The sequence below is a fragment of the Rhinatrema bivittatum genome, chromosome 1 (assembly GCF_901001135.1).
Source record: "Rhinatrema bivittatum chromosome 1, aRhiBiv1.1, whole genome shotgun sequence".
NCBI lineage: Eukaryota > Metazoa > Chordata > Amphibia > Gymnophiona > Rhinatrematidae > Rhinatrema > Rhinatrema bivittatum.
The window spans coordinates 514,152,991-514,178,027 of NC_042615.1; the positions used below are offsets into that span (position 1 = coordinate 514,152,991).

Below are 25,037 nucleotides of genomic sequence, written 5' to 3' on the forward strand. Positions count from 1 at the left end.
AAGTAGAGCTTCTGGGGCATTTACATAGTGATCTGTTTTTTCAAGAAAAGCTGCTCAAAAATGGCATGGATTTGAAAATTAAACTAATGCGGAACAAAGATACATTCTGCTTAATGAGCGGAGATGCCGATGAGCACTACAAAGCTCCTTATTTCATCTGCAGCCCTCTTTGTAAGGAGAGTGAAAGTGTCCCCGGGAATGCGTTTGGGACATGCAGAAGCTCTACAGAGAGTAATGTCAAGTACGCCGTGGACCGTGTAAGTCTGAAAGTCTTTAGCATACCAGCTGGCGCCTGTGTGACTAACCAGGAAAACCTCTTTTTGGGTCAGTCACCCAAACTTATCATATTGGTTTTTTGTGAATACCTAAGCTTTCAGTGGTAATTACTAAGGATGTGAATCGTTTTTTGACGATTTAAAAAATCGTCTGATATTTTTTAAATAGTCAAAAATCATTAGAGTGCGTGATACAATAGAAATTCCCCCGATTTATCATGAAAAATCGTAAATCGGGGATTTGGGGGAGGGCGGGAAAACCGGCACACCAAAACAACCCCTAAACCCACTCCGACCCTTTAAAACTAAACCCTTACCTTCCCCCACCCTCCTGAACCCCCCCAAAACCTTTTACAAGTACCTGGTGGTCCAGTGGAAGCCCCGGGACCGATCTCCCACTCTCGGGCCATCGGCGCCATTTTGATGCCACTAATAAAAATGGTGCCAATGGCCCGATAAAAACAAAAACACACTGACCCTTTAAAAATCGACCCCTTAGCTTCCCCCACCCTCCTGACCCCCCCAAAACATTTTAAAATTACCAGGTGGTCCAGTGGGGGCGCGGGGAGCGATCTCCAACTCTCAGGCCATCGACTGCGCTAATAAAAATGGCGCCGATGGCCCTTTGCCCTTACCATGTGACAGGGTATCCGTGCCATTGGCTGGCCCCTGTCACAAGGTAGGAGACTGGATGGTTGGCGCGTATCCGCGCGTATCTTATAAAATCCTGGATCGGCGCGCGCAAGGCTGCCGATTTTGGGCAGCCGGCGCGTGCCGAGCCGCGCAGCCTGTCTCCGTTCCCTCCGAGGCCGCTCTGAAATCGGAGCGGCCTCGGAGGGAACTTTCTTTCGCCCTCCCCTCACCTTCCCCTCCCTTCCCCTCCCTTCCCCTACGTAACCCACCCCCCCGGCCCTATCTAAAACCCCCCCTTACCTTTATCCACGGATTTACGCCTCCCGGAGGGAGACGTAAATCCACGCACGCCAGCGGGCTGCTGGCGCGCCGAGACTCGACCCGGGGCGGTTCTGGAGGGCGCGGCCACGCCCCGAAACGCCCCGGGCCGAAACCCACGCCCTGGTCCCGCCCCCGAAATGCCGCGTCATTGGGTCCCACCCCGACACGCCCCCGACACGCCTCCTTCCAAAAACCCCGGGACCTACGCGCGTCCCGGGCTCTGCGCGCGCCGGCGGCCTATGGAAATAGGCGCGCTGGGGCGCAAGGCCCTGCTCGCGTAAATCCAGGCGGATTAACGCGAGCAGGGCTTTTAAAATCCACCTGACTGTGAATATGATTGTGTATGGTGTCTTTGACAACGTGATAGAAATTAACCACAGATTGCTAACTCCTCCTTCCACAGGAGCAGATCCACAACAGATTGCTAACTCCTCCCCTTATAGGAGTATCTAGAAGCAGATCTACAACAGAATTACAACAGATTGCTAACTCTGCCTATGGAGTCTAAAACTAACCCTAAAGGCAGCAGCAACCTCCTTCATTTTCAGCCCTCGCGAAGCAAGGAGTCCCATCGACTGTGGGGGTTGATGACATTCTTCGTTTTTCTCTGAGCCGCACTGCTCATTCTTCAGACCGCGCTGCTCTTCTTTTCTTCGTGCCGATGCCGAGCGCACTAGCAAGGTCTTTTCTTCCTGCTCATGCACCCACTGCTCAGCACTTCCTCTTCCGGGCCGCGGGGGGGGGGTGGGAAGAAGAGAACATGCAGGTGCCACTGACTCCTGCTCTCCTGCCGCATTCCACCTGGGTTTTCAGCATTTTAAGCCCGGGTGTAGGACCTATCTTGCTCGGGTAGGGGGAGCAGCTGGGTCAGCAGGGGACCGGGAAGTGTGGCGACATACCTGCGTGTGCTTGGCAACACACTAGTGTGTCGCGACACACCGGTTGAGAACCACTGCTTTAGAATCTATCTTGCTTCCTGGTGAAGAGGTTTCTCTTCTTAGACTTGCAGTTAGGCTTCTGAGACTTGGCACATTTGGGCTTCTTTCTTTTAAAGGTTCAGGTGACACCTGTTGATTGGTTCTCTTTCTTTTAACAGCTCTTCTAATCAGCACAAATCATGACCCTGACTACTCGGAACAGCAGTTATGACACAGCCCATAACATCTTTGGTGATTGTTTTTTTCTGCACTTTTCACATGAGGTTTAACAATCTCAAAAACCCCTTCTCAAAAGCGGTAAAGCTTTTCTAAAGAGACTACGAAACACACCCAGGGGCTGATTGGCCTATCGGGGGATCGGGCATCCCCGGTGGGCCGGTCGCTCTGGTCACGTGGTCTGCCGAGCGCAGCCGCGACAGAGCCGTGCTCTGCAGACCACGGGGTATCTCCTGGGCCGGCCTGGGCGGAAAATCCCTGGGCTGATCTTTACCTGGAATCTGCCTCTGAACACACCGCCTATCCTTGCACCATGCATGACCGGAGCCCCGTAATACCCCAAAAAATCCATGCCCCGTCTGTTCTGCATACTAATTTCTGTATGCGCTGGGGTCACCATAGCCTTTAACCACAGTCATTTTAAAAAACAGCTTTCTGGGGTTGCAGGTGTAGCTTAAAGATTGCCTTCCCATAACGAAATGAGATGTGTTGGTTCTAGTCTGTCTTTATTTCAAACTTTATGGTGTCAGTATGCTGCTTGTTCACAGGGACATAATGCGGTTTATCATAATTGAAGGTGATAAACTGGTCCTTAACGACTTTAGCAGGAATACAGTGAAGTAGCTGCAGAAAGTGTTTCCAACCAGCTGGTGCTCTACAATATCTGTGTACAGGTATAGTGTATTAAATCCAACTGGTGATATCTTTTGGAAATAGGAAGCACCTTATATTTGTTTTGGCTTTCTAGCCCCAAAATGATTGCTAAATCACCTTCTCTGGAAAGCACTGTGTTGTCCTCTGATTTTTAATTTAATTCTTCAGGTATTGGGATTATAAATGATCCTCGGTGATAGGGGCTTAAGAGACTATTCATATTATGATTCATTTGGTCCATTAAACTTTGAATCGCTGGAAGGGGGACAGTAAGCAAATCCACGGCTCTTGTGCTAAACTTTCAAAAGGGAACTTTGATAAAATGAGAAAAATAGTAAGAAAAAAACTGAAAGGAGCAGCTACAAAAGTAAAAAGTATGCAAGAGGCGTGGTCATTGTTAAAAAATACCATCCTAGAAGCTCAATCCAGATGTATTCCACACATTAAGAAGATGAAAAGAAGGCCAAAACGATTACTGGCATGGTTAAAAGGGGAGGTGAAAGAAGCTATTTTAGCCCAAACGATCCTTATTCAAAAATTGGAAGAAGGATCCAACAGAAGAAAATAGGATAATGCATAATGTTGGCAAGTTAATGTAAGACATTAATAAGACAGGCTAAGAGATAATTGAAAAGAAGTGGCCGTAGAGGCAAACAATTCACAGTAAAAACTTTTTAAAATATATCCTAAGCAGAAAGCTGTGAGGAAGTTAGTTGGACCGTTAGATGATCGAGGGGTTAAAGGGGCACTTAGAGAAGATCAAGGCCATTGCGGAAAGATTAAATGATTTCTTTGCTTCGGTTGTTTACTGAAGAGGATGCTGGGGAGGTACCCATACTGAACCAAATCACGGGTGAACCTAGAAGATGTGGTAGACCTGACTGACAAACTGAAGAGTAGTAAATCACCTGGACCGGATGGTATACACCCCAGAGTTCTGAAGGAACTAAAAATGAAATTTCAGACCTATTAGTAAAAATTTGTAACCTATCATTAAAATCATCCATTGTACCTGAAGACTGGAGGATAGCTAATGTAACCCCCATATTTAAAAAGGGCTCCAGGGGTGATCCGGGAAACTACAGACTGGTCAGCCTGACTTCAGTGCCAGGAAAAATAGTGGAAAGTGTTCTAAATATCAAAATCACAGAACAATTAGAAAGACATGGTTTAATGGAACAAAGTCAGCATGGCTTTACCCAAGGCAAGTCTTGCCTCACAAATCTGCTTCACTTTTTTGAAGGAGTTAATAAACATGTGGATAAAGGTTAACCGGTAGATGTAGTATACTTGGATTTTCAGAAGGCATTTGACAAAGTTTCCTCATGAGAGGCTTCTAGGAAAAATAAAAAGTCATGGGATAGGTGGCGATGTCCTTTTGTGGATTACAAACTGGCTAAAAGACAGGAAACAGAGAGTAGGATTAAATGGACAATTTTCTCAGTGGAAGGGAGTAGGCAGTAGAGTGCCTCAGGGTTCTGTATTGGGACCCTTACTTTTCAATATATTTATAAATGATCTGGAAAGAAATATGACAAGTGAGGTAATCAAATTTGCAGATGATACAAAACTGTTCAGAGTAGTTAAATCACAAGCAGATTGTGAAAAATTGCAGGAAGACCTTGTGAGACTGGAAAATTGGGCATCAAAATGGCAGATGAAATTTAATGTGGATAAGTGCAAGGTGATGCATATTCGGGAAAAATAACCCATGCTTATAATTACACGATGTTGGGTTCCATATTAGGTGCTACAACCCAAGAAAGAGATCTAGGCGTCATAGTGGATAACACATTGAAATTGTCGGTCAGTGTGCTGCGGCAGTCAAAAAAGCAAACAGAATGTTGGGAATTATTAGAAAGGGAATGGTGAATAAAATGGAAAATGTCATAATGCCTCTGTATTGCTCCATGATGAGACCGCACCTTGAATACTGTGTACAATTCTGGTCGCGACATCTCAAAAAAGATATAATTGCGATGGAGAAGGTACAGAGAAGGGCTACCAAAATGATAAGGGGAATGGAACAGCTCCCCTATGAGGAAAGACTAAAGAGGTTAGGACTTTTCAGCTTGAAGAAGAGACGGGTGAGGGGGGATATGATAGAAGTGTTTAAAATCATGAGAGGTATAGAACGGGTAGATGTGAATTGGTTTTTTACTCTTTCAGATAATAGAAAGACTAGGGGGGCACTCCATGAAGTTAGCATATGGCACATTTAAAACTAATGGGAGAAAGTTCTTTTTCACTCAATGCACAATTAAACTCTGGAATTTTTCACCAGAAGATGTGGTTAGTGCAGTTAGTATAGCTGTGTTTAAAAAAGGATTGGATAAGTTCTTGGAAGAGAAGTCCATTATCTGCTATTAATTTAGTTGACTTAGATAATAACCATCGCTATTACTAGCAACGGTAACATGGAATAGACTTAGGGGTAGATTTTTAAAAACAGCGCGATTGCGTACTTTTGTTTGCGCAGCAGGCGCAAACAAAAGTACGCTGGATTTTATAAGATACGCGCGTAGTCGCGCGTATCTTCTAAAATCCTGGATCGCGCGCGCAAGGCTGCCGATTTTGGGCAGCCGGCGCGCGCCAAGCCGCGCAGCCTGTCTCCGTTCCCTCCGAGGCCGCTCCGAAATCGGAGCGGCCTCGGAGGGAACTTTCTTTCGCCCTCCCCTCACCTTCCCCTCCCTTCCCCTCCCTTCCCCTACCTAACCCACCCCCGGCCCTATCTAAACCCCCTCCCACCTTTATCCACGGATTTTAACGTCCTGTTAAATCTTTCTAAACCGCTGCCTTAATATTATTGTTGGTCACAAAATGATGAACACCTCTGTGTTTTAACAAATTCTACACAGAGCTATTTAAAAACTCTTTACCCTTGTCTGTTTGTATTTTATTGGGAATACGGCCACTGTTAAATAATGCCTTGGCCACTTCACGGCCTGTCTGTTTTTAGGCTCACAACCCATACATATTTTGACAAGATATCTTTCACCATCAATATGTATTTATAGCCGCTGTTATAACAGGAGAAGGTGGTCAGCTTGACCAGATCAGCCTGCCATTGTGCATCCACATTTGATACGATGATTTTGTTTCTTTTAAAATGTGTCCTACGCATCTTGATCTGTAAACCATTCAGTTACTTGTTTTCTGGTCACTGTTCCATTACAAGTTTTAGCAGCCTGAAAAAGAGGATGTATTCCACCAAGACTTCCTAAAGCGCCTGGGTCATAATACATTTGATTTAATAGCTGCTTGTGCATGGTTGCAGTGGTCTGTATTTAAAACAAAAAACTCAATCCTTGTTTTATTCACTTTTGCATGCCTGAATTTCTAATACCCCAACTCCCAAACCCTGCTATTAATCATCCTTTTTATATATTACAAAAGGATCTGCTCATATTTTACTTTGCATGTCTGCTTGGCAGGATCATTGCACATGCATATCTACAGTGAAGGGAGGAGGGAAGGGGGTGATTCCCCCTGTCACAATGCACAGAATGAGAAAAACCTTTCTGCTTCCTCACAGCTAGTAACTTTTAAAGTCGAGGGGTTAGGATAATTTGTTTCCAGCTCTGTCATCATTAAAAGTGACAGGGACATTTCTGATGATGTTCTAGGGGGTGTATTTTTGGGGGGGTTGTGGTTGGGTTAGACTTTTGGTGAGATCATCAAATACCGGACAGAGTCCATTAATTCTGTAGTCATTAAAAAGTGACAGGGCCATTTCCGATGACATTCTGGGGGGGGGGGGGGGGGGGGCGTATTTTTTTGGGAGTAAGTGTTGGACTTCTGGTGATGTCATACCGGTGACATCATAGTGGTGTGTGGTTTGAGGTGGGAAATGTGAGGGCCACTCCATTCATTTCTATGGGGTGGGAATGACATAGACAAGTTTAATGGGTGAGGTTTGGGGAGGGGTGGGGTCATGACCAGCAGTGGGAGAGAGTCAGATCTGGGGGTAGGGCATGGGCAGGGCTACATCCATTCAATTCTATGGGGTGGAAGGTCTATGGTTGGAGTTTGGGGCAGGATTGGGTGGAGAGGGTCTTAGACCGGAAGTGAATGCTGACTGCCTGATATCGATTTTGATTGACAGTGTACCCTTAAACTACTATTGACCTGTCTTCTGCTCGGGCTGTAAAGGGGTACTGCTAATGATGATATCATCCCTGTAAGATTCCTGTGAATGTATAGATCCACATAAGAGACAGTCTCTACTTAGTGGAGCTTACAATTGAATTAGGACAAACACAGATGACAAACAAGAGTCTATGTGAAATCTTTAGAGAAGTGGTTATGTTTTTTAAGCAACCTGAAAAAGTTGAGGTTTTAAGGCTAGATTTGAATATGGCCAGAGGAGGATCATGATTTACCGATTCAAAAGTCTGTTCTGGGCATACAGTGCAACCTGGTAGAAAGCACAGAATCAGGAGTTGGCAGTGATGAGCATAGATAAAAGCAACTTGCTCGATGAATGGAGATCATGAGGAAGGATTTAGGGACATAGAACAAAAGATAGTAATGAGGTGCTGCACAGTGAATGCATTGGGGGGGGGGGGGGGGGAGGGTGGAAGAGAAGTTTGAACTATATGCAGAGGCAATCAGGGAGCTAGTGTAGCAACTTGAGAAGACTTATATAGTCATTGTAATGCTGAAGAAAGATAAATAATGCAACCACATTTTGACTTGATTACAATAGCTAAAGATTATCAGTAGGAGGCCCTCAAAGATTAATTTACAGTAGTCTAAGTGGGAGGAAATAAAAGAGTGGATGAGTGTTTTGGTTGCATGCTCATAAAAGGAAGGGATCAATTTTAGTGATATTATATATGAAGAAGCAACACAATTTAACAATGTTTTGAACGTATGTAGAAAAGGAGGGAGAGGCATCAAAGATGATCCCAAGATTATGGGCCGAGGGAAATGGAAAGTTGAGAGTACCTTCCACAGAGACATGGAAGAGTGTTTGGGGGAGAAAATGGATGACAAAGCTTGAGATGTGTTCTTAATGTCAATTGCCATGCCACAATCTGATTTTAGTCATTAAACAATGAGAGCTGGGTTGTGAGTCACAGAGAAGACACATTCAGAAATCACTCAAGGGATCCTTATTACACAGGGACTTTAATTATGGGAGGAAGACTAAGACTTAAACAGAACACATTTAGAGCTTTGTCATTTATTGTTGTTTTGCAATAATTGAGAGTCAGAGTGATGTGTAGCAGTAAAATGAGACAGATTTGAGTTGGGTGACAATGAGGAGAGATGAACATAAGCATTACCCAAAGGGATCAGTGCCACTGACTGATTTTTATCAACAAACGTTCTATCTATGACGCTGCATAGACAGATTTATTTACCAGGACCTAATTGTGGCTCAGTTAAAACCAAATCCTTCCAGGCAGATTAAATGAGGATCTTCTGAACTGATCAGTAAGAAATGTTTATCCTGTGTTTATGGACCATTGGAAGGTATAATTAGAATATTATGACCCAATGGTTTGAGCCTCAGTTCTGAATGGGTGACATGTTCAGACAGCAGTTTACCTTCTTCTTTTCCTGGAGCACTGTAGCGTGTTCAGCTCAGCCCCCAAACCCGAGAGAAGAATTATTACACCAAGGAGAGGAGGTGTGGTATTAGAACTCAGATCCCCCTGGAGATGATATAAAGTCAGATGGTCCCTGCACCAGGGAGAGCCGGAGTTCCTCCCTCCTGTTATTTCTACTAAGAAAAGGGAGGCTCTGTAGCTTTGTTTATTTCTGTGGCACTCCGAGAAGTTTGTTCATCCTTATTGGAGCAGGTTTGTGTGGCATGGGCTCATGGAGCATGACAAGCTGCCTACAGTAAGTGATCTCACTTATCCACACAATGATTGATGTTTGATACTCTACCACATCACAAGTCATCATCCTCATCTTTGGAGTTAATTTTTCTCTCTGCGGTACATAAAAATGTAAACATACACACATACACAGTCATTATCTGGATTGCTGCACAGTGACTTTTATCATTAGCGGAAGACAGATGCCAACAAAGAACACACTCTGAGCTTCGTTTTTTTAATGCTTCCCTGCAGTTAACGAGTGATGAAGTGATATGTAGCTACTAGTAAACTGAGTCGGAACTGAGCTGGGAGCAACAGAGCAGAAACAGACACAAGTATCACCCAAAAGAAATCATTATTACATAGGGACTTTTATCACTGAAAGAAGATTAATACTAACAGAGAATATATTCTGAACTTCCTTATTCATCGCTACTCTGTGCTAGTAGCCATTGGAGCCAACAAATTGAGAAAGATGTCAGCTAGGAGTCACAGAGCAGAGACATGCATAAGCATCACACACAACAATTTTTTCCCCTTCTGCTTCATATCCTGCGTCTCTATAATTTGGATTTAGAGTTTAGTTTCAGTTACTTTCAGGTAGATTTGGCAACTGTGGAATACATCCCAGTGTTTCCCAAGCAGCGCGCCTTCAGATAAAATCAGAGGTGCCACGGAGAAGTCACCGCTGTCTGATGCTCAAATCCAGGCCAGCAACTGGGCACTGCTCTTAGCACCTTGACGCTACAAGAGACACCAGTTCTTAACCTGCTAGGAGCTTCTTTCTGAGAACATGCGTAATTAATCATGCCTGACTCTTCTTCTAGCTACATCATGAGTTTCCAAGGGTTGTAATTAATGGGCAGCATGCAGGGCACCGATCACAGATACCCCGCTTGGTGCAGCACACACAATACACACAGCACCTGCTCATCTTTGAGTCTTTCAAGTTTCTCTCTTATCCTCAGGCTTGAGCGATATGGGGAGAGCGTTTACCCGAACACTGGATGAGACTCGCTTTGAGTGCTGGGAGTGGCAGCAGTGAAGGAGCTCTGGCAGCCCCGTGTGGCAGCCAAGGTAACTCAGCTGGCTGCCCACACCACACCAAAACTTCTCCCTTCTCCTGCAGGAGCTGGTGCATCATGTTGTGTTCGTGTGCGTCTTCACCCCCTCTATCCCTTTGTTTTAAAATTTGGAAGTGAGGCTGGTGAGGATTTCAGTGCTTCCCTAGCATTTCTTTTCGCCACATGAGTCCACTCCATGGCCACACTGCCTGCTCTGTGGAGGCTGGCATGCCACATAGCATCTCTGCTAATTTAGGTGTGCCTTAGTCATGAAAAGGTTGAGAAATAGTGATCTATCAGCCCCACAGACCTTCAGAGACAAACTCTTACCTTACAAATCCTGTCACACGTGCCCTTGATTATGAAATCATTTGGGTGCACTCTTTCTGCACTACTGGCTTCAAGCAGGGCTCTTGCATGCAACCTTTCCTGGGGCAATCCCTGTCTTGCTCTTTCCCTCTTCCCTCCCAGCTTCCATCAAGGCTACGAGATGCGTGCGCACATAGGTGGCTGCCGTGCAATCAGAAGGGAGTAACTTTGGAGGTAAGTGAAAACAACAAAGAGGCTGGTGGCACCTTATAAACTTACTGATTTACTGAGGCAAACTCAAGAGGGCAGACTGCTGTCTGAATATGTCATCTATCTGAGGAAGTGGACCCTTGTCCTCGAAAGCGCACGCCTCAATTAATCATTTAGTCTATAAGGGTCCCCATCAGCCTCTTCGTTGCTTTTGCTGCCACAGACTAACCCTCTGTAGTTAAGTGAGTTTTAGTAATAAATATCCACACATCATCTTGACGCTATTGACTGATGATGAGCACAGTTCTGACTGGGCTGAGGGATTTTTTTCCTTTGGACGGATAACCTGTACCTTTTCCATTATCCTGCAGCCCTCTACTTTTATTTTTATGTTTCCTAATGTCTGTTCTTCCTGTTCTCCATTTCTCCCTATCTCTTCTCCACTAAAATTTTCAACCTTTTAAGTCGGTTTGTGACATTTTATGATTTATCATCCATTCTTTGTGTTTGTGACTTCAAGTGAGTCATTTTATCTCCCCCTTTCTTCAGTTATAATCCCTGGCTCTGTTACTGATGCTCTGGATATGATCTTAAGTAAGTCACTTTATCTCCCTGTGCCTCGGTTCCACTCCTCAGCTCTGCCACTGTATGTGCGTGACTGCAGGTGAGACACTATATCTCCCTGTGCCTTAGTTCTAATTCCTGCCCTCTGCTATTAATTTTGTCTGTGATCTTGGGTATATAAACGGTAATGACACAGAAACGCAGAATATGATGGCAGACCATCTAACCCCTCATCTCAAACTGCTACATTGGCTCTCCACCTGGTTCCGCATAGAGTTCAAGCATCTCTTACTCACCTATAAATGCATTTGCTCTGCTGTTCCTCATTACCTATCTTCTTTCTCCCCACCCCCTTCTTCATGAATACCGTTTATCAAGCAAGTCACTCTTATCTATGCCCTTCTCGTCCACTACCAACTTCTGACTCTGTGCTTTCCAACTTGCTGCATCCGCAGACTTCCTGCGTGAGCGTGCCATGCTCTCCTGCTGGCCCATATTCAAAGCCAGTTTAAAAACCCTCCTTTTTGAAGTTGCTTTTAAATCTTAACAGCTTATATATAATAAATACATTTTCTGTAGACTCTAGTTTGTCCTGACTAGACAGTAAGCTCCATGGAGCAGGGACTGTCTCTTATGCATAGAGCACTACATACATTTACCAGTACTTTAGTAACTAGTAGTAGTAGTAATAGTAAATGAGGATTCTATAGCCTGTCTATTACCTAATTTCCTTACTGTTGCAATACCTTAGATCCCACTTGATCACTGGCTTTCCCTTCTTTGCCCTGTGCGGCACTAGGCTTTCTTGAATTCACTTAGGGGCAGATTTTCAAAGACCTATGTGTGTAAATCCAGGAGACGAGACGAAACGAGCGTATGACCCAGGGCTTTTCTGAATGGGCGGGCAGGAGCGGGATGGGGGCAGGGGCAGATGGTCCGGGGACGTGACTGGGTGGTCCGGGAGGCATGGCTGAGGACTCCGGCACAGGGGGATTGCGCTTCGGCAGTCAGCCAGCGTGTGCAAATTACGCCTCTGGCAGGCATAACTTAAAAAACAAGGTACGGGGGGGGGGTTTCTTTAGGGCTGGGGGGTGGGAAAGGGAGGGGAAGGGAGGAGAAGGTGGGGGGGGGGGAGAAGGAAAGTTCCCTCCGAGGCTGCTCTGATTTTGGAGCGGCCTTGGAGGGAACGGGGAAAGCCAGCGGGGCTCCCCGAGGGCTCGGCGAGCACAATTTGCACTAGTGTGAACCCCGTTGCGCGCGCTGACCCCTGATTTTATAACATGCATGTGGCTGCACGCGCATGTTATAAAATCAGGCATACATTTGGGCGCACCGGGTTGCACGCACAAATGTATGCCCGCGCGTATGTTTTAAAATCTGCTCCTTACTGTTTTGGTTTCTCTCATATCCTCTGGGATACTGTTCCATGCTTCCACTACCAATTGTGTGAAGAAATATTTCCTTAGACTTCTGGGTCTACTTTCTTTGATATTCTTATTCTAGATGTCCTTTGCACAAAAAATAATTGTTTCTTTTCATTATTTCTTCCTTTAAGGTATTTGAATGTTCCTCTAATATATGCCACCTCCCTCTTTCTTCTCCAAATTTATGTCCTTGTTTTATGTCATAAGGTTTATAATGCAGACTCTGCACTATTTTGGTGGCTCTTCTTCATATTCCACCTCTCAGGCACTTCAAAGCAGATTACATTCAGGTACTATAGATATTTCCCTGCCTCTAGATAACTTATGATCTAAGTTTGCATCAGAGGCAATAGAGACTGAAGTGACTTGTCCAAGGTCACAAGGAGTGGCAACAGGATTTGAACCTTGCTTCCCTGGTTCACAGCCTTCTGTTCTAACCAGTAGACTCCGCTCCTCTGGACTGCTACTGTTCTGTCTGTATCATTTTAGAGATATAACCTCCAGAAATGGGCAGAATACTCCAGTTGAGATCTCATCTATTTTTGAATAAGTTCATTATTATTTCCTTTTTTCCTACTAGTAATAGCTTTCTCTATGTACCCTAGGTCTCCTTTAGCTCGGCCATTGTTGTTGCACTGTTGTGCTAACTGAAACCATCAGCTATGATTTACCTGAGGTCTCTGTTCTGTTGGATGCACATCAGTATCTCGCTCTCCTCTTCCTATTGTATACTGCTGCCTTGGATTTCTCCAAATGCATGACCATACACTTTTTTTTTTCCATTAAATCTTAGTTGCCAAGTACTTAAATTGCATAACCATTCCTCAGGTTTTCTTGGATCGCTCCTCATTTTGTTTCCTGCATACTAGCAAGTGAATTGTTAGCTAGATTTTAACAATTTTTCCTGCAAAATTGCTGCTTGATGGCTTTATGATGGTTGAAACACAAATCTGGCCAGAGAGGTAATTCAAAAGAAGCACAAAAATAAACCTCACTTAACAATATAAGTATATCCTCCTTGATTTAAATTTTATACAGATATGTTAGTAAAAATTGCTAGATATTTTTATATAGAATATTAAAATTTCTGCATCATTTAAATCGTGGTCAGCAAACATGAACTGGTTTTGGTGATTCTCCAAATATTTGTATGGGGATTTGCGGTTTAGAGAGTACTTATTAAAAAAGTGGGAGGATTTTCCGTCCAACATTGCAGCACACCGTAATTCACCTGCTTTGTTTTGGGAAATGGCCAAAACGGTGTTACGAGGGGATGTTGTTGCGTATAGCATAGCAAAGAAGAAAAGACACTAATGGTATCTAGCATATCTAGCATATCTAGCAATCTAGCATAATCTAGCATAATCAAGGATGGATTCTTCAAACTCCAGACACTAAAAAACTCAAACCCCTTCTCCAAGAGCACGATTTCCGAACAGTCCTTCAATCAATTATCTTCACAAAACTTGACTACTGCAACTCCCTCCTCTTGGCCTACCAGAAACCCACATCAAACCCTCCAAGTGCTACAGAACGCTGCCGCCAGAATCATCTCTAACAACAAAAAATCCTCCCACATCACACCCACTCTCAAAGAACTCCACTGGCTACCCATTACACAAAGAATCCAGTATTAAAACCCTCACCCTCATGCACAAAAAAATAAACAACAACAATATGAACTGGCTAAACACGGAATACAACCTTACCCTACTCAAAGAACTCTCAGATCCACCAACACTGGCCTCCTAGCCGTACCCAATCTCAAATCTGCACACCTCAACGTCACCCGCAAACGAGCCATAACAATAGCGGGCCCCACCTTATGGAACTCCCTCCCCACCTGTCTCAGAAATGGACCCCCGGCAATCGTACCTCTGGTACCAGTTGCCGCAGCCAACCTCGGACCGGTAATGCCCACACAACTACCGGCATCTTCATGGTTCTCAGGGGAATCAAAGTACTGCCGTGGATTCCTCAATCAGTGTTTCATCCGATTCAATCTGCTGCCTTCCCAGTTTTTGACGGATTTGATTAAGACCAGTTATATTATTTCTTTGTTGGACAGGAAGTCCCTGGCCTGGTTTCTTCGCTCTGGAAGAATAAGATCCCCTTCTAGGGAATCTGGAACAGTTTGTCTCTGCCTTCCGACATATCTTCGATGAGCCCTCTCGCAGGCCTACTGCTGCCTCTGAGTTACTTCAGCTACACCAAGGTAACCGGTCACTTGCCGAGTATGCGGTGGAATTCCCTACCCTGGCAGATGAGCTAGACTGGAAGAACGACAGCCTCCACGGCATATTCCTGGAAGGTATCTCTTCAAGACTCCAAGACGAGCTAGCGGCAAGAGATCTCCCGGATGACCAGAACAGATCGATCTGGCTGGACGGGTGGACCGCCGTATCCAACGCTGTTTTTGGGAAGGGAGGTCCAGTCGTAAACCCAGTAACCCTGGGCCGACATTTCCCCAACCGGTATCCTCCTCCTCTGCCCCTTCCAGAAACCAAGACGTAGAGCCTATGCATTTAGGACGAGGTCCCATCTCGCAGGAGGAGAGAAGATGACACCGCGCTCAAGGGCTGTGTCTTTTTTTGCGGTGTAAAGGGCACTTTCTAGCCCGATGTGGTGACGCCAGGGAAACGCCGGAACCTAGGGATCAAAGGGGAACTGACCCTAGGTAATACATGTTCTGCCTCCTCATGTACTGTACCAGTTACCAGGTACGTTTGATACGCTGGCTTTGGTCGACTCCGGAGCCAGAGGGAATTTCATTCTCACAGACCTCGTCCAGCAGTTGCAGATTGGGGTCCAACCCCGAATTCCTCCTATCCAGGTATCTTCGATCCACGGTACTCTCTTTCCGGGGAGCATTACTACCTGCACCAAGCCCTTGGTTCTTCATACCGGCCTTCTGCACGTGGAAGAGATCTCCTTCCTTATACTGGAGAAGTCCATGCATCCCATCATCTTGGGTTTACCCTGGCTACAGAAACATTCCCTAGTCATACAATGGGATAATCTCCAGATTGCAGCTTGGGGCCCATCTTGTTTTGACTCCTGCCTGACGAATATTCCTCGTCCCAGTGTGCTTCTCTTGACCACACCCATGGCACTCTCGCCACAGTACCAAGACTTTGAGGTTGTCTTCTCTAAGGAGAAGGCTTAACTTCTCTCAGAACATTGGCCCTTTGTGCCATTAACCTGGTCCCTGGCACCATGCCTCCCAGGGGGCAGGTTTACCCCTTGTCGCTTCCTGAAACTCAGGCCATGTCTTCATATATTCAAGAGAATTTGGACAGAGGGTCCATTCAGCCCTCCAACTCCCCTGCCGGGGCTGGGTTCTTCTTTGTGGCCAAGAAGGATGGGTGACTCTGACCCTGATCGATTATCACGGCTTCAATGTCATCACGCAATGGGACAGGTACCCTTTGCCTCTGATCCCAGAGTTACTAGATTGGCTGCAGGGAGCGAAGGTCTTTACCAAGCTGGACCTCTGGGGTGCCTACAATTTGGTACGCATATGACCCGGTGACGAATGGAAGACCGCCTTCAATACTAGAGATGGGCACTACGAATATTTGGTCATGCCTTTTGGCTTGTGCAATGCCCCGGCGGTCTTTCAAAACCTCATGAATGAGGTCTTGAGGGATATTTTGCATACCTCGGTTATCGTGTACCTTGATGACGTGTTGATATATTCCAAGGATTTGTCCACGCACTGTGTACAAGTGCGACAAGTACTACAGAAACTTCGGGACAATTGTCTCTTCGCCAAGTTAGAGAAGTGCCAGTTGAGCAGGAATCCTTGCCATTCCTTGGATATATAGTTTCTTACGGGCTTCCATATGGACCCTGATAAAGTGATGGCCATTCGGGATTGGCCACAGCCGGTAGGGGTCAAGGCCCTACAATGCTTCCTGGGCTTCGCCAATTTCTATCGCCAGTTCATACCCCATTACTACCGGATGGTGGCCCCGCTTACGGCCCTTACCAGGAAGGGCGCCGATGCGAAGAATTGGTCCCAGACCGCAATTGATGCTTTCCAGAGGCCAAAGGAAGCCTTTCTCCTCAATGTCGGTCTCCACCATCGAAATCTGCAGCGTCAGTTCATTGTGGAGGTAGATGCATCAGATGTTGCGGTAGGGGCTGTCCTGAGCCAGTTATCCACGAAAGGCAAATCTCTACCATGTTCTTATTTTTCCAGAAAATTCTCTCCGGTGGAGAGAATTATAGTGTTGGTGATAAGGAGCTCCTGGCCATCAAGCTCGTGCTGGAGGAGTGGCGGCAATGGCTGGAGGGGGCCCAATACCCCGTGATCGTCTATACAGATCACAAGAACCTGGAATCCTTGTGCCGAGCCCAACGCCTTAATTCTCAACAAGCCCGATGGTCACTCTTCTTTAGCCGGTTCAATTTCCTCCTTCGGTACAGGCCAGCCTCCAAGAACATTAGAGCGGATGCTCTCTCACGCACGACTGAAACAGAGGATAACACGTATCTGCCCCATTATATCCTTGATCCAGCCAAAGTCCTTCTTTGCAGCTTCGGAGGTGATTCCTATGGGTAAGATAGGTCATACCCATTCACCTGCGCAAGAAGGTGTTATCATGGGCTCATGACTCCTTGAATGCAGGGTATTCGGGGGTCGCTTGGACTTTGGATCTGCATACCGAGTATTATTGGTGGCCTCAGGTAAGGAGATGTTCGTCTTTACGTCAGCTCTTGCCCGACCTGCGCTGACAAAAGACGCTGACTGGTCGCCCCTGGGGGCTTCTTCAACCATTATCTGCTCCCACCGAACCTTGGACCCATTTGTCCACCGACTTCATCATGGACTTGCCACCTTTGGAAGGGAAAACTGTGAAATGGGTCACTATCGACAGGTTTTCGAAGATGGCCCACTTCGTTCCCCTCACTAAGTTACCTATGGTACCTGAGCTCGCTAGCCTTTTTCCCAGCACATCTTTCGCCTACACAGACTCCCTCTTCATATTGCCTCTGACCGGGGCTCACAGTTCATGGCTAAATATTGGAGAGCACTCTGCAAGAAATTTGGAGTCCATTTGGACTTCACGACTGCCTTTCATCCCCAAGGCAATGGCCAAGTGGAGCGTACTAACCGGACCTTGAAAGCCTTCCTCCGAGCCTTTGTGGAAGATCTACAAATGACTGGGTGGCTTTCTCCGTGGGAAAATTCCTACAACCACCATAGGCATTCGGCCACCGGTAGGCCTCCCTTCCAGGTAGTCTATAGGAGACATCTTCGACCTCCTTTGCCTTTGCCATTGGCTGTTCCATCACCAGCCGTGCAACTCACAGCTCCACAACTATGCAGCCTCGGAGCTCTACTCGGGAGAGACTTCAACACACGGCAGTCACGGCAAAGATGTACGCAGACAGTCTGTGACATCCAGCTCCGACGTTCCATCCTGGAGACAAGGTATGGTTAAGTACCAAACACCTTTGTCTGTGGGTTCCTTCTATGCTTGGCTCCGAAGTACATTGGCCCGTTTCCAGTCACGAACGAGTGGGTGCTGTCTCCTACCAACTCCGCCTTCCCTCTATGCTCAGGGTTCATAACATGTTCCACATTTCACTGCTCAAGCCGTTGGTCTTGTCTGTTTTCCACAACCAGAACCTGACCCTGCCGCTTCCATGGCCCAGAAAGACACTATCTACCAAGGGAAAGAGATATTGGATGTGCGATTCCACCTCAGATGATGGGAGTATCTCCTCTCCTGGGAGGGTTATGGCCCTGAGGAGAATATGTGGGAATCGGCCTCTAACATCCTGGATAAAGGTCTTCTCCCCAGTTCCATTTGGATCATCCCACTAAGCCCAAGCCTCAGGGAAGGGGGCATAAGGGGGTACTGTTACGTCCCAGGCCATGCCCGGGTCCTTCACTCACCTTGGGGACAGCCTGGGCCGCTGCTACGTCTTCCTGGCCAGCAAGGTCTGTCCCGGCCTCTGCCGTGACGTTCCCTCCTCAGGGAGACGTCATTGACCTGCTGCATCTGACCCCACTCCCTAAGCGCGCATGCATGCAGGGGCTCCAGATTTAAAGGGGCCAGCACGGGAAAGAAAGGAGCAGCCCACAGATGACATCAGACGCTGCAGGGTATTTAAACCCTGCATCTAGGCCTATACGTTGCCTTGCAACGAGGTTCACTCTCCTTGAGAGTTACTAGTTGTTGCTTTGACTTCTGGCTTCTGACCCTGGCTTTGACTACTGGCATCTGACCTCGGCTTGACTACTGGCTTCTGACTTCGGCTTCCGACTACTGGCTTCTGTCTTCGGCTTCCGACTACTGGCTTCTGACTTTGGCCCGTCCACTGGCTTCTGATTCTGACTTCGCTCCACTGGTTCCTGGCTCTGACTCCCGTCCAGGAGGGGGCTTCGACTTCCAAGGGTGAAGCCACCTAAGTCCCAGCGGTTGGGCTCCTACAGGCTCCTCCCGGGGAGAACCAGCTTCCAGGGTTGAAGAGCACCTCTTGTCCAGCCTGAACATCTGCCTCCCAGCCTGCCAGTTACTAGAGACATTGACCATCTTTTCAGAGTCTCCTGCAGGTCGGCTCAAGGGTCCACTAAACTGAGACTCCCACAACACAGAACGACGGTATATATATCTAAAATAGAATAAATAAATAAACAAATAAATATGAAATAAATATATAAATAGCCTTTGAGAAAGTTGAATATTGTATACTTGCTAGAAGTGGCAGAATATACAACTTTCAAATAAATAAATAAATAAATATATATAAATTGTAATGTGTTCATGTGGTTTGGGTTAAGGTGTGGTGTGTTGGACCCCTTAAGAATCCAGGATCTTTATCTTTATTATATTTATTGAAATTTATTAATTGCCTAAGAAAATATGTGATTGATGGGAGATGGTCCATGGGAGGTATACAATGGGGAGGTTTTTTATGTAGTGGCCTGGAGTAGCATTCTGAGGGATAGTGGACTTGGGGACGACCCAATATTCAGTGGTTCTCTGCAGGGGCTCAACCCTTTGGGCTGTGGAAGAAAGATTTTTGTCTCACAGAAGAAAACAATGACGACAAGAGTGGACCCATGGCACATCCTTGCCACAAGGAAAATGGCCAGAAGGAAAGAGTAAGAGGCTGGTCTGAAATGAGGAGCACCTCAAAAGGCACCAGAACAGGCAGGATACCAAGGAATTCCTGCATGGATCTGGAGTGAATAAGAGGAACAATTGGGGTGAATTGTGTATTTAAGAAGCAGTCATAAGTAGAAGTTAAGGGATAAGGGATTGAACCTCATTCCCTGCATGTGGTAGCGACTGGAGTTAAACTTGAAGAGGAATCTGGGAGTGTTGTACATGACCCTTGTGATTTGGGGTGGATTGGAATATGGAAGAAGGAAGAGTACCTATCGATGTGATAATGGGAGAACTGTAATTTGGGGAATGTAAACTTATTTTCCTGGATACTGGTAGCTATGGGAGATCTAATTGCTATTCATGTGAAGGCTGAGTGACTGATGCACTCAGGAAGTACCGTATAACATATTCTTGGGGAAAAGAGTTTACTTCTGACTGTTTTATCCCATGAATTTTGAATATTCAGTATTTATACATTTTACCCTTTAACAAATGTTAGTAGTTGCCTGTGGGATGATCCAGAAAATAAAGTTAAAAGTTTAGTTATTTAAAAGTGGTGTGTCTCTTTTTATGCTTTACTTTTTCCAGCACTATGAAGTAATAATGGGGCCTAGGGTTCATGGAGGGGAAAGAAATGTGCTCTTCCTGTCCAGTCAATAGAAGAGTTGTAAGCTATCTCCTGCTTTCTCTATTCAGGTCCACGTCACCATCTACATGACCCAACTTCTGAATCCACTAAATAAATTTGGGAGAAGAACCTGTCTTTAAATGAGGAAAACCCTCCCATCATTTTATGTAACCCAACATGGGGTTACATATATTTAACTTTTCTCCCTTGTAGCCAAATCCGCACAGCCACCAACAACAGTTTTTTAAGGGACCAGAGTCTACAGTTATCTCAAGAACCTATATGTGTTTGTAGGGAGCCACCCATTTGTGCCTGTTTTTTGAGCCTGGGAGTGCAGAGGGCTGTGGGTGGGGGAGACCCCTGGACATTCTGATGCATATAGTAGTGTGAGAAAGAAATGTTTAATAATTATTGTTTGTAATAATAATAATATTTGACCACTAGATGGCAGCTCTTGATAAGTGGGTATTGGGTAATCTGATATAATGTATTTGGGTAAAAAATGTATGTCTTTTCATTTAAGGTTTGGGTTTTTTTCCTATTGGAACCCAAGTTTGAAGAGAAAGATATAGAAAAGTGGGAATTTGGCAGGGTTTTTTTTTGCCCTTTCTTCTCCTGCCCTTCCTTGTATAGTGTGGGAAAAAGGGACCTCCGGGTATGTGGTAGGCCCAGGAACCCTCCAAATGGAGTGGGATCCTACAGGGCTCAATTGGAGAGGCCCAAGGCTGAGAAAGGTTGCAAGAAATGTCCATTCACTTTCAGGGTTGGACCGGAAGCCAAGGAGTGGGATTCTTCCCTCCCAGAGGAACTACCATACATCAAAAGGAGAACTGCAGGAGTAGGGTCAGTTAACCCAGCGGGGAACTGCCCTGTAGTATTCATTACATGTGGGGTCTGGGGAACCTAGCACAGATGGGGAAAAGCAGAGATATCCTTCTTCCCCAAAAGAGTTTGCCATGGTGGTGAAGCAAAGAGGCCTGTGGTCAGAGTGAGGAATGGTGTAGTCCTCAAACCCAAGGATTTACCCAAAAAAGGGCAGAGCAGGATAGTTCAAGAGAGAGGGAACTGTGTTGAAGAGAGTTGAAGTTGTACTGAGGTATTGTCTCAAGAAATCCTTACTAGTGCCTTGTCCTGGGAAAACCAGCTTGGAGAATGGTATCAGGGAGATTCGTATAAATGAGTTGAGGACCATTGTGTGGTGTAAACAATCCCCTGAGAAAGAGATGTTGAACTGTCATATAGTTTGATGCTAATGTATTTGTGTGCCCATTGGATGAAAGTTTTGGTATGGGAATGCCTGAAGAAGAAAAAAAATCAGCCCTCCCATATGTCTGAGGGAGAGAAAAGGTAACGAAGAGGATAATATGGCTACCATTTGAGGTTACCTGTAATTGTGATTATTCACTGTATGGAAGCCCATGATCTTTTCTGACTTGTTCAGTATCTTGTGAAACTCCTTCTCATCCATGCATATAGTTCTTGGCTGGCTTTGTCAGTGTCCATTATTGACCCATCCTGATTTTATGGAGGTGGTTAGAGATCATGGAAGGGAGTGAGGGGAAGTCCACCTTCACCTTGTCCATATTTTTTTTTTTTTTTTTTTATTTAACGTTTCTTTTATACCGATGACCGTTCGCACATCGCATCGGTTTACAGTGAACACAAAACCATTGGGCGGGGCCCTTACATAAAACAGATAATATACTGAACTAGGAAACATATGATTGAAATTAGGGGGGAGCCCTTACATCAAAACTGGAGAGCAAAAGGACAGGGATTTGAAGCATGCTGTCCCCATTAGGTCAACTTTACCAGCTGTAGGACCTACTTTGAAGAATGCACACAAAAGATGGAAGGATTGACCCTTAAACAATAGGGAATTCTCCCCTGTCTCCCATCATTTTGTGTACCCCGTCAGGGGGTTACATGTGCAAATACTGACCCTCATCAATAGATGTCATTGTAGCATAATGGCTTGCACTCCATACTCCATGGGCATAGTGGACACTGCCCTTGCAGCATCCCCCAGCTGATGAGCAAGAGTTAAATTTGAGAATCAAATTTAGGTCTTTCACATGGCAGCACATTTTACCGCCTTTGATTACCAACTGGATCTACTGTATTTTGATATGCTGAGCCAGTTCTGGTTTCATCCCATTACATGTTGGAACTGGTATTTCCCATTCTTCATAGAATGATTGGAGCGAGAACTTGGTGGATGCAATGGGGATAAAACTAGAACTGACTCAGCATGTCCCTGATGGCATCAAGCCAATTGCTAACCTTAATGTAGACTCTGCTAAGCTGGTGTTTGTTCATGGGACTTAAGTTTCAGGTCTGCATAGTATATTTCATGTTTGAAGTTGTGTCATGGTTAAAGCATGAGCCATGTAGTATGCCTATACTAGAGGGACTACATTAATAACTGTCTTGCCATATGATCCTTCATTCTCAATGCTATTACATTCAGATTTTTAAAAAAAAATGTTTTCATTTGATGCATAAAAGTACTGACACATTTTTAGATGTGAATGAGTAGCTAAACAGTCTTCCTTTTATAATCACAGGTACAATACAAAAAAATCTAAAAATAAAAAGAGACAGATGTATTGGAGTCTTATTTTCTGTTTATGACAAACAATAAAAACAAAGATGTCAAAGGGAATTATGAATTATTTTGGGAGAGGATTATAGAGGATAAATTCAAGATATCATATTAGTATATATTTATTAACTTCCTCTAGTTGTAACTAATATTCCAAGGTTGTTCCATTCAGGATAATAAAGAGGCCATGTCAAAAATGCTAAAGTACATCTATGTGCTTTCCATATTATTTTTTCATCTGTTAGTAAAATTAAATTAGCATATATTAAAGAATTTGTCTACCATACATTCTTCTATGTAATCAGAGAATTTCCTGAGATCCACAGACTGTGATTTTGGAAATTCAGATATTAAAGTTAAGAAGGTTTTTATCAGTGTACTAAAGATTCCTTGCAAAATTTCCCATAAGACATGAGTAAAAATAATGTTGTATCTGTGTCCTTTAATAATCTAATGATTATAATATTGCTTCTTACAGAAATCTCACGGACAGTGGAATCATTCTACTGTGACTGAATTCCTAATCATTGGACTGGCCAGTGCCCAGGAACCCCATATCTTCCTCTTCCTGGTGTTCCTCATCATCTATTTCATCACCCTGATGGGGAACTTGCTTATTCTCATTCTTATCACCAGTGACTCTCGCCTCCACAGTCCCATGTACTTCTTCCTGGCTAACCTTTCATTCATAGATCTGACCTGTGCCTCCATCACTGTTCCTAAGATGCTGGAGAACTTCCTATCAGATAAGAAGTCTATCTCTTTCCTTAGTTGCATCATGCAGTTGTGTTGCTTTCAGTTCTTCATTGTGGTAGAATGTTATCTTTTAGCTGCCATGGCCTATGATCGCTATGTTGCCATCTGTTACCCATTGAATTATGCACTAATAATGGACAGGAAGACTCGTGTCAAGCTTGTGGCTGGATGCTGGTTTGCTGGCTTGGTGAATTTAACTGTAGAGGCCATATCCGTCTCCACTTTAAACTTCTGTGGACCCAATAAAATCGACCATTTTTTCTGTGACTTCACGCCACTATTGAAGCTCTCCTGCTCTGACATATCCATCCATGAGATCATCTTCGTGGTGGTTGTGATATTCTGTGGTATGATTCCCTTCCTGCTCATTTCAGCTTCATATGGCTGTATTGTTGCTGCCATCTTGAAGATCCGTTCAGCAGAGGGGCGGCGCAAGACTTTTTCAACCTGTGCCTCACATCTGCTGGTGGTAACTTTGTTCTATCTCAGTGGAATCTATAGCTATATCCGCCCTTATTCCAAGAATATAGTGGATGAGGAGGTGAAAGTGGTAGCTGTGATATACACAATTTTAACACCCATGATGAATCCCCTCATCTACAGTCTGAGGAACAAAGAAGTTAAAGGGGCACTGAGGAAATTGATAGCAAGGAAGAGGTTCTTACAAGGGATGTGACATTTCAATTCTAGATTCTTCTAGAGATCAATAAAATTCATTGACCTGACATAACAATTGTGGTGCTAGGGTTGTGTTTCTCTTATTAGCTTATTATGGCATATTCTATTTACAAAGGACAGTTATATCATTCTTTGCTTATAATAGGCAACTGATTATATAGCACATTCTGCTTCTAATGGCTCATTGGTGATACTGCATGCTCTACTTAGAGAAGGTAATTTTCAAAGGGACTTCCATGGGTAAAGTAGTGCTTTACCTGCAGAAATGGTCCTTTAAGATTGTGCTACCGATATGCATGTAGAATTATGCTCATACAGACTTCATGCATGTAGTTTTATGCACATATGGGAGTGACATTCTGAGGTAAAATTAATATATACATTATTGTGATAATTTCATGCACTGTTGTGATGCCAACAAGAAAACTTTGCATCTTGGAATTCATATGGCATCATACCTATTGTGATATATTTCGGCATGGTCCTCCCGTATCACACAGTACTATCTGCCAACACTCAAAGAATAACAACCCTACCTAAGAAAAAGAATACCACAAATATTACACCAGAATCTAAAATATCAATACACCTCCTATCAGGAAAACAGAACAGGCCAAGCTACTACAGATCCCTAGAGAAACCACATGCTAAAAGAATGCTTCATCTCAGTCTTTGCATGCAGAACACAAACCCTCACCAAATACAGAATAAAGCCACATAAAGTATAAATATAAATGTGCAGACAAAAATTGAACTGTAAAATGCATCACGCCAGACTCTATACAGTATAACAATGGAAAA

At 44.8% G+C, this 25,037-nt stretch overlaps 1 protein-coding gene across 1 annotated transcript; it reads left to right on the plus strand.

The window, feature by feature from the left end:
* Window positions 1–65: 65 nt before the first annotated feature.
* Window positions 66–24,234, plus strand: LOC115098589 (olfactory receptor 1019-like). Its single transcript, XM_029615264.1, has 3 exons — window positions 66–257; window positions 2,989–3,057; window positions 23,281–24,234. The coding sequence occupies exons 1-3, from the start codon at window positions 66–68 to the stop codon at window positions 24,232–24,234; spliced, it is 1,215 nt and encodes a 404-aa protein (XP_029471124.1).
* Window positions 24,235–25,037: the final 803 nt, after the last annotated feature.

Bases quoted from the DNA above. Each gene is read 5' to 3' on its own strand.
- LOC115098589 (XM_029615264.1), top strand. From the start codon at position 66: ATGGATTTGAAAATTAAACTAATGCGGAACAAAGATACATTCTGCTTA. The intron at 258-2,988 runs GTAAGTCTGAAA...TAACGACTTTAG, and splicing joins TCAAGTACGCCGTGGACCGT to CAGGAATACAGTGAAGTAGC. The intron at 3,058-23,280 runs GTATAGTGTATT...TGCTTCTTACAG, and splicing joins TCTACAATATCTGTGTACAG to AAATCTCACGGACAGTGGAA.